The sequence below is a fragment of the Lygodium microphyllum genome, chromosome 1, assembly GCF_053477565.2.
Source record: "Lygodium microphyllum isolate KBCC chromosome 1, Lygodium_microphyllum_v1.1.10, whole genome shotgun sequence".
Classification (NCBI taxonomy): Eukaryota; Viridiplantae; Streptophyta; class Polypodiopsida; order Schizaeales; family Lygodiaceae; genus Lygodium; species Lygodium microphyllum.
In genome coordinates, this window is record NC_141135.1 from 113,575,893 (window position 1) to 113,585,942 (window position 10,050).

At 41.1% G+C, this 10,050-nt stretch overlaps 1 protein-coding gene across 1 annotated transcript; it reads left to right on the forward strand.

The window, feature by feature from the left end:
- The first annotated feature begins 572 nt into the window (after positions 1 to 572).
- Positions 573 to 9,727, forward strand: LOC148041570 (potassium transporter 1-like). Its single transcript, XM_087680797.1, has 9 exons — positions 573 to 1,818; positions 2,955 to 3,192; positions 3,393 to 3,638; positions 3,725 to 3,775; positions 5,535 to 5,795; positions 7,686 to 7,738; positions 7,820 to 7,934; positions 8,024 to 8,278; positions 8,411 to 9,727. The coding sequence occupies exons 1-9, from the start codon at positions 1,780 to 1,782 to the stop codon at positions 9,493 to 9,495; spliced, it is 2,343 nt and encodes a 780-aa protein (XP_087536923.1). The 5' UTR covers positions 573 to 1,779; the 3' UTR covers positions 9,496 to 9,727.
- Positions 9,728 to 10,050: the final 323 nt, after the last annotated feature.

A 10,050-nucleotide genomic window follows, 5' to 3' on the forward strand; every position in this document is an offset into this window, starting at 1 on the left:
GAGTAAATGATGGCTAGGTTGCATATCAAGATCAAGCACGTGGTTCAATAACGTCCATGTGAACCCCCTTTGTGGAGGAAGCTGATAAGATAAGATCAAGGTTAATTAATGTTTAGGCGCTACATTAAGCACTGATTAGGCCGTACGCCCTGTGCAGAGAGCCGGCCGAAAGCGCGACTCTGGGGCAGCTGGCATTCTGATTTTAATTATAATTTCCGGTCCTCTCCATCGCTCAAATCTGCATTGCGAGAGGTACTCTGTCGCCCTTTCTTTTTGATTTTTCTTTTCCAGCATGCAGAACACGCACCCAGAAAAGAGAGAGAGAGAGAGAGAGAGAGAGAGAGTGTGTGTGTGTGTGTGTGTGTAGAGTCTTTTTTTGAAGCGAGCCATGCATACTCGGGTGGATAGGCCATTTCTTTCTTTTAGGCCATGCGTTAACGTCTCTTTCCTTTGTGTCTGAACAGGGAAAATGCATTTTGCGAATGTTGGGTCCCCTTTTTTGAAGTGCTTTTGAGACGGAGAGAGAAAGAAATGGAGAGAGGAAAGAAGGACAAACCCCCCTCATTGACAGATTGGTATCGAGGGGGACCTGAGAAATAATTGGCTGCATTGTTTGCAAGAAGATTAGGAAAGGTAGTGAGAAATAAGTGTAGAGGGCCCTGAGAAATAATTGGTGTGCATTGTTTGCAGATTAGGAAAGGTCCATTCTATGGAGAAATAAGTATAGAGAGGCTGAGAATTGGCTGAAGCTTGAGAGAGAGAGAGAGAGGACATCAGGATTCAGAAAGTGAACTGGCTAGAGACAGTGTGTGTGAACTGTCTAGAGAGAGAGTGTGTCTGTGCACAGTGTGTGAACTGGCTGGGAGAGAGAGATGATGAGGGGGCCAAGACCAATGTATGTCATCAACATACAAGTAAAAGCCCACTATAGTGTATGTGTGGGTAAATCCAGTCACCATTCTGGGGTGGCAATCGCAAACCTCTTGTTTTGTTTTCTTTTGGGGCCTTCTTTATCTTGATTCTTCAGCACTATAACATTCTCACATTCCCAATGCTAATGATTGACAGGTTTTTGGTGTTGGTGGGGGAAGGGAGGAGGGGTCCTCTCTACTTCCCCTGTTCTCTTGACATGAATATCCAACTCTCAGACCACCTGCCGCTTGGTTGCCTGGCAGCCTGACCTTCCCCTCTTCTTTAAATGTGCTGATCTCTCTCTCTCTCTCTCACACCTTTCCTTTATCTCAAGCCTTTTTACTACAGTCTACTACCCAACCCATCTCAGATTCCAAAGCTTCTACATTCCTCTCAAGACCCAGTTGGACCGGCTTACCTCATCAACCTCCCACCTACCAAACTCCTGTCAAGCTGCTAGCAAACCCACTGATTTGCATACCGATCTTTTTGCTCGTTAATGCTGTCTTTTTGTTGCTCCTGAGTATCGGCAGGTTATGGTGTTCCCAGCCCATGGTCGAACACAGTACATGGTGGGTGATGGGATTCCAGCAATGGCACTTGACTGTGCATTCGGTTTTGATTCATTAGCGCTATATCCAGAACCTTGCATTGGGCAGTTTTGAGCAGTGATGATTGAAATGGTTCCTGACCTGCTTATTCAGAGGGAGTAGGCACTTTATGCCTACTGATATCAACAAGTGTCTAGTCTCGAATGAGAAGAAACATTGGTGTAGACACAGGGTGATGCCATCGAGCCCCAGTGTAAGCTCTGAACAACGTTCCTGACACTCGCATTTTGGGGCTTGTCTGCGGAGTTAGCTATCAATGGATCTGGAGGCAACTGCAAACAGGGGTAGTCTTTCAGTGAGTTCCTCAATCATTAATTTCTTTGTACCGACAGTGGAGGGTCTGTGTAGATTCCATGTTCCGTTTTCCGTCTATGTACGAAATTGAAAGTTTACCAAAAGTTTGGGGTGAAGATACACAAATTGGTCTATGTGGTAACAGGCACAACTCTAATCTGACATTTGGGCCTGCCAAAGTTCCATGTAACCGGGATTGCTGCCGACTTGTATTCAAAATGTGTGTGTGTGTGTAGAACACAAGCGTGCTGATAAATGCGTCCTTGAATTCGTCTACTATATTCAAGTATCTTTCTGATTCTGGAGATGTTCATTCTCTACCATCACTTGCATACAAATTGCTGAACACAGGACTAGTAGGTGTTGCTGGTACTATGCAGCTCATTGGGTGTCTGGCTTCTTTTCTGTTGTATCTGATGAAACATCGCTCTTCTGAGTCCTCCGTCAGTGCAAAGCTTTCTTGTGCTGGCTTGTCATCAGGCGTACATTCTAGGATTGTGGTAAGTGTGTTCCAGTTGTGTTGCAGAAGCAACACCCAATTTTCGTCCAACCTAAACAGATGTAGCACTTGACACACATAGTTTAAAGAAACAGGACCAGTAATTTTTGCACTACCATGCAGAAGTGGGCAGCAAGAACTCTTTCAGTTTGTCTGGGGGCATGAACACACTCCCTGATGGATCCCAATAAGAAGAGTGAATTAAGGGAGGAAAGTCTTGCCTTTAGTAGGCAAGAGAGCAAAAATTGATTTTTGGTTGATAAACTATGAGCTAGGTTAATGCCCTTGGGATTGCTGTGGGAAGGTTTATCTGTTTGTCTCGAAAGAGAGTGGCTTAAATATTCTGCAAAACTGTGAAGATTTATGAGAAGGTCTTGAAGGTCATATAATTCCCTGCTGGGATACTTCATTAACTTGTTTCCAAGTAGCGGAGAATTCTAAGTGGTGTAGTTGCTTTTATTGAATTCATTTTGACTGTCTACAATATACGAGAAACATGGTTATGGTCTTGACATCCTTACATTTTGTGGTTTTCAGCTTTGAGAGGATTTCACAGTATTGAAAGATTGATTGAACGTATTTTGCAGGCAATGTTTGCATCTTTGCAAAAGTTGCTAATATCAGTTTTTTGGGTGCAGAAAACACCATGGATAACTGTGTTAACACTTGCATACCAAAGTTTTGGGGTTGTTTATGGAGATCTGAGCACTTCTCCTCTTTATGTCTATAAAAGCACATTTTTTGGAAACAAAGTGCGGCTGTCAGAAAGCGATGCTGAGATTTTGGGTGTGCTATCATTCATATTCTGGACTTTTACTTTGATCCCTGCTATAAAGTATGTCTTTATTGTGTTACGTGCAGATGATAACGGTGAAGGTGAGCAACAAATTCCTATTCAATCTGAACTTGTTCAATGTTTTCATGGAGGGAAAGTTAGTGCAGTGTGTAGGTTTAGGGTTGTTTTGCTGGTTTCATTACTATCAGAAGTGAGAGTCTATGCAAATAAGTTACAGACTCCTTTAGTTTGAAGAGAGAAATTGGTTTCTATATTAAGTGGATTTCTCCTTCTGTTGTAGGTGGCACATTTGCTTTGTATTCGCTCCTTTGCAGGCATGCAAAGGTTAGCCTTTTGCCCAACCAGCAGGCAGTAGATCAAGAGTTGTCAACATATAAGTTAGAGCAGTCACCTTCTACACATGGTTCACATGTTATTAAGTCTTTCTTGGAAGGTCATCAGCGCGTGCGCCTTGTTCTTCTTGTTGTTGTCTTGCTTGGTACATGTATGGTGATTGGTGATGGCGTTTTGACACCCACAATATCTGGTAACCACCTTTTCAAGCTTGTCAATTCTCTGTAACATAGATTCAGTTTAGTTTTAACCTTCAACTTATGACCCTCTTGTTTGCAGTTCTATCAGCAGTCTCTGGATTGAAAGTCAAAGCACAAGATCTTAATGAACGTAAGTATCAATCAGATTTCTCCTCTCTTTCCTTCTGAATGTGTGGTTGTGGCATTGCACGATACATGTAAGAGATGTCTAATGCTTGATATCTAACATACTGTATGCATTCATAGTTGCACATTAAAGAATGCTTTATCCTTATTGTTTGGGCTTGAATGTAAAATATTTGCTCCTACCTCGGAGGCGATGAAGAGAAATGAAAACAACCACCTTTGAAGCAGTAGTTTTTCCCTTTGCAATGAATTTTCTATACAACAAAACTGTACTTTTGTTGGTCCTGCCTTGTTCTCCATGGGATAATTGAATCTCATGGCAGTGTTTATGCATCTTGTTCAGCACTATAATTCTCTGATAGACTTTATTTGATCAAGTGGAATGTGCGAGTGAACAAGAGGATGGCTGGCATGAGGGTCATGTGTAGCACCCTAAGCATGTGTAGAGATCTACTTATTGGGGGTTGGGATGTGAGGAAACTTAATGAGGTGGTACAGATCATACTAAATAGATCCCCAGCTTGGGGATCAAGTTGTTAAGAAACATATTTGCTACCTGTTGTAGGAAATGTCTGAGAGATCTATGTGTTTCATAAGGGCATGATGAAAAGCTTGGATACAATATTCAAGAAATAATGATTATATTATTCAGGAAAAAACATGGTCCATTAAAAAAGAAAACGTGGTCAGTGACTATTTAAGGATGAGGCTGATGACAGTGAGTTTGCGGATGAGGAGACAGAGGTGAATGAGCCTTGAGGACCTGGGTACTGATGAGGCTTGATGCTTAGAGTCTTTTGGACTGAAGATTTAAGGTTTTAAGTTTGGGGTCTCATTACTTTTTGAGCATGTTTATTAGTAGTTATCATGTGATGTTGATTGTACTTTGTATGTTTGAGTTGTTTTTCATCTATGGCATTATGTTTTCTATTCCTCCGCTAGATTCACTCTTCTTTCTTCCTTCCTCACAAAACTAAACCATGAAATGATTTTCTGGAAAGCCAGACCTAAGAAATAAAGAAACTGACAGGGAGTCAGTTAGGGAGGGGTCTAGAGGTTATAAGTGGGAGGGGTCTACAAAGAGGTTAGATTAGGTCCTTTTGGTAAAGCTGTGTTCAAAATTCAAGCGCCTTGGGCGTACATGGGGTTATCCTTAGTTCTTCAAGTAGGGCGTCATAGAAAGGAGGCAAAGGCCACGATAAGGCATTAATAGTTAGTATGTTGATCTTGGATACAAGTTGTGTTTCAAGAGAGTTTTTCACGGTGTCTACCTTCCGGCTTGTCCTCGTGTACATAACAAATGAACTATCAAAGGCCCTAGTTCTTTGTAAAAGCACAGCTAGCTCTGTCAAGTGTAATGGAAGCTAATTTTATGCACGGTTAAGTCTTCAGTCTTACTTTTACTCTATTTGTGGATGGTATGCAATGTGCTACCTGGTCATTTCCCTTATGGTAATTCCTTTTTGTTGTGCTAAAACAGATGGCCAAGCTTTACCTCTAGTCAACATTCCATTCACATTATGCTGAACATTAGGCACATGGAAATCAAATTGTTTTTTCATCTATTACATAGGTAATATGCAGAGTGCATATAGAAACCTTAATACTTGAGTGTAATATCCTGAAACTGAATTTAAAATGCAACAATGCTGAAGATCTACCCATGGTTTTTATTCTGTATGATAATTATTTGCTTTTTCCTCTTTTTCACACGAACAGAGTAGATCGCTTGGTTGATTTCTAAGATCTGGTTTCTTTTGCAGATTATTTGGTCCTACTGGCTTGTATCATCTTGATTGGTTTATTTGCACTTCAGCACTATGGCACCCATAGGGTTGGTTTCATGTTTGCGCCTATTGTTATTGCTTGGCTTTTCTGTATCAGCACCATTGGAGTATATAACATACTCCGATGGAACCCTGGTGTCTTCAAAGCTTTATCACCATACTACATGTATAATTTTCTGAAGAAGACAGGAAAGGAAGGATGGATTTCCTTGGGAGGTGTTGTTCTTTGCATAACTGGTAAGCTTACCACAGGATTTTGTATCACGTGATGCTACTTTGGTACAGGAAACCTCATTTACACCTAGCTTTGTGTTTTTGAAAGTTTCAAGAATTCATGTTTCTTCAGAAGTAGATAAACACATTGTAAGAGGGAAACAATAGGAAAGATAAAAACATACATCAATATATTCACTGAGACTGTTAACATCCTACTGATTCTAAGTTTTGTGCTACGCTTTGGCTTAAAGCTCTAAATTACAGCTGAAGAGTCCAGAGGGTGTAATTGTTTCCTAGAAACTTGTGCAAACTGTTTATCATGTGTATAAGAAGACCGTTCACATCTCCAACCAAAGGAAAAACTACTCATGCTGTCAGTCGCAAAATTTTAAACTTTAGGTGTTTTATTCTTGCTCATGACACCAGAATCCTCACATATAGCAAGCCAAAATATTATCTGCTGCTTGTTACATATGATTCTTTTCTATGTGTGCATTTTCTTCTAAGGTGCCTTTCCTCAGATATGATACTTGCAGTATTGGTCATGGACACATGAAAGGGCAGGGGAATTGGATATTGATGAAGTGATTAAACCTTGAATTTAACAGTGTTAACATTGTTCTCACTTACAGGCTTAACAACTAGTCAAAGTTACATATGATAAACATTCAAGCTAGAAGGTTATATGAATATATATGAGGCCAGTATAGATTCACGCAAAGTTGTTTGACCAGATTTTGTATATGTGCTTGCAAATTAAGTGGTTTTTAACTTAAGTGCTTGCAAATTAAGCCATTAAAGAAGGCATACCCAAAGCCATCTGTATGTCGTGCAGATGGAGAACTTGCTGTGTTGATCCTGTCTGAATGGAAGCCCCCCCATGAAGTTAAGCCCATGGACTGTAGAGAGCATGGATGAGATATTCTAGAGCTCTGCCAAAGTCTAGGGGTACTGGTTCCATTCCTTGAAAACAAATGAGGAGCTGACTGTCCAGATTTGCTAGTCTTCTCCCATGCCTCAGTGTGTAACTTCAAGGTAAACAGATTAGAGTTTTCAGAGAATGCTTGCAACCATAGCAAGGAGGAACATGAAATAGGAATGAGGAATGGGAATGCGAAAGTTGTGGAATTGCCATTCCTTGTTACAATGTACACTATGGAGGAACATGGAATGGTAAGGAATTGGCATTGGCATGCCTAAGGCTGAAAATGACGTTTTTGTGTTGCTATAGCTTGCACGTGTATCAGAGTTATTTGATGTTAGCTGAACCGAAATGTTTTTTGGTAGACCCACAAGACGCTATTTTGTCATCTGCGCCTGCATAGTTGCAATATGAAGAGTCTTGTGTCAAGATGTAGGAAGTAAACATGAGAACCAGCTCAGCTGGTGAGGCCGAGACCTTGACAGCTTGATGAACTGATGTAATACTGCTATGGTCCACAACTGTATACTAAGCAAACAGTGAAGTGCAAATCTTCAAACTCAAGGAAATTTGACAACTCAGCCAACAGCCAAACTTGACTGAGAGCCTGACACAAACATGTCAGCTTCTGTGTGTCTAATAGCATTTGAGAAGACTGATTTAGCAGCCACATGCATACGATTGCTTAATGATGTGGGCCAGAACTGTTGTCACTTAGTCTGACAAGTCATATGGGTAGTCTTTAGCAAACATTACAATAGGAAGTGTATGATTATCTGCTCCCTCATTAGTTAGGCCCTAAAATAACAAGCCTTCTCTAGTCATAGAAATGCGATCCAATGACGTCTTCCAAATAGACATGATTATTGTTTTTTTTTTGGGACCTTTCGGTGCTCTCCTTTGCAGTATTAGGATACCCTTTAATTATGTTTTACAAATGAAATATGAGTGCTTGTACCTGTGGTGTATGACATGGTATGATGTGACAGGTGCAGAGGCCATGTATGCGGACTTGGGACATTTCTCCCAGCTCTCAATTAAGGTATTAGCAGTGCACTTTTTGCTTTTTTTAAAATATATGAAGTTTGTCCCTGTTGGTGACATATGAGCTACGCCCCTGCAGATAGCTTTTACATGTGCAGTCTACCCTTGTTTGATTCTGGCCTACATGGGTCAAGCAGCATTTCTGTCTAGACATCCTGCGGATGTTGAACGAACTTTTTACATGTCCATTCCAAGTAAATCTCTTTATTTTGAGCAATCAATGCAATGTAACGTGCCTTTTAAATTGCTGTTGGCACTTACTGATAAAGAGATGCCTGTGCAGAGCCTGTTTTCTGGCCAGTTTTTGTGATTGCCACTCTAGCAGCTGTTGTTGGAAGCCAGGCGGTTATATCAGCAACCTTTTCCATCATCAAACAGTCTCAATCTTTAGGGTGCTTTCCCCGTGTAAAAATCATGCACACCTCCAATCATATTTCTGGACAGATATATATACCGGAGATAAATTGGATTCTCATGCTTTTGTGTCTCGCCATTACAGTTGGATTCAGGGATACCATTTTGATAGGAAATGCTTATGGTGAGTGTTGATGTTGTTTGCAATTTAAATCCTTTACTTCTTGTCAGTTATTGTAACTAGGTGCAATCTTGATTCCAGAGTAAATTAACGTAGGTTGGTAACTGACTTCATTATGGGATTTTGCTGTCCCAGGTCTTGCAGTTGTCACAGTTATGCTTGTCACAACATGCCTAATGTTTTTAGTGATGGTGGTGGTGTGGCAAAAGAATGTGGTGATTGCTCTGGCCTTCCTGCTATTTTTTGGCTCCATTGAGTGCCTTTATATTTCAGCCTCTTTGAGTAAAGTACATGAAGGAGGTTGGGTTCCTCTTGTTCTCTCCATTATATTCATGGCTATCATGTACATTTGGCACTATGGATTCAGAAAGAAATACGAGTTTGATGTACAGAACAAGGTTTCCATGAAATGGTTACTCACTCTTGGTCCGAGTCTTGGGATCGCTCGAGTACCAGGAGTAGGCCTGATCTACACTGATTTGGTTACTGGAGTTCCAGCCATATTCTCACATTTTGTAACGAACTTTCCTGCTTTTCACCGGGTTCTGGTGTTTGTTTGTGTTAAATACGTCCCTGTACCTTATGTGCCTATAGAAGAGCGCTGCCTTATTGGGCGTATAGGCCCTAAAGAGTTCCGCATGTTCAGATGCATTGTTAGGTATGGCTATCGGGAGGTTCAGAATGATGGCCATGACTTTGAGAATCAGCTTGTCTTAAAACTTGCTGAGTTTATTCAGACAGAGTCGACAAGCCCATCGGCACATAATGAAGTCACAGTGGATGGTAGGATGGCTGTCATTGGAATGCCCGCACACGGTCTGAAGATTGTATCTTCTAACAATAATGACACAATGGACAGTTCATCGTCTCTAAATATGTCCTACAGCAAGTCTCCCAACAGCAGTTTTCATGATATTGATGAACCAGACTCACCCCAGTTAGTTCGAAGAAAGAAAGTCAGGTTTGAGATCCCAGCTAGCCCAGACATTGATCCAGGTGTCAGGGATGAGCTTACCGAGCTCGTTGAAGCGAAGGATGCTGGTGTAACATATATACTAGGGCATGCGTATGTGCAGGCTAAACGGAACTCATCTTTCCTGAAAAAATTTGTAATCAATGTGGCCTACAACTTTCTGAGGAACAACTGCCGACGTCCAACTCTTGCTTTGAGCATACCTCATCTCTGTTTGATAGAGGTAGGTATGATTTACTCAGTGTGAAGCTATAATGGATAGATAGGATTGCCCCATGTTGTAAATCTGGAAAACAACAGGCTTCGAGTAGAGACCAAACTTTCTGTTACGTGATTTCGAGACAGAAATCACATGTATGTAACTTCATAGCCACCATAAAAAACTATGGTGGACTACAAATGCGTATCATCAAAAGAGCGGACAGGTAGAAGAAGCCATACAACTGTGTGCAGTAATACAGAGAGCAGCAGTTTCTGGATTGTGTGTTTGGTTTTGACAGGTTTGGCAAAACATGATATTTGAGCATAACATTTTCTCATGCACAGGTTCCTTGTATTCACTTGTAAGGCTTTCTTCTTTATGTCTTTTTGCAGGTTCCTGTAGTCTTGATAGTCTTGACTAAATGTCTGAAACCCTTTGTGTCTTTGAACACTTGTTCCATTCATGAGGACATTGAGGTTCAAGACTAGTGTGTACCCGAGAACCCTATACCATGTATACAGGAGTCAGATCGCTGACCTATGTACTTTATCATCAATACACAGCAGCAGCCCATTCTACTTCCTCGCTTCCATATCTCGT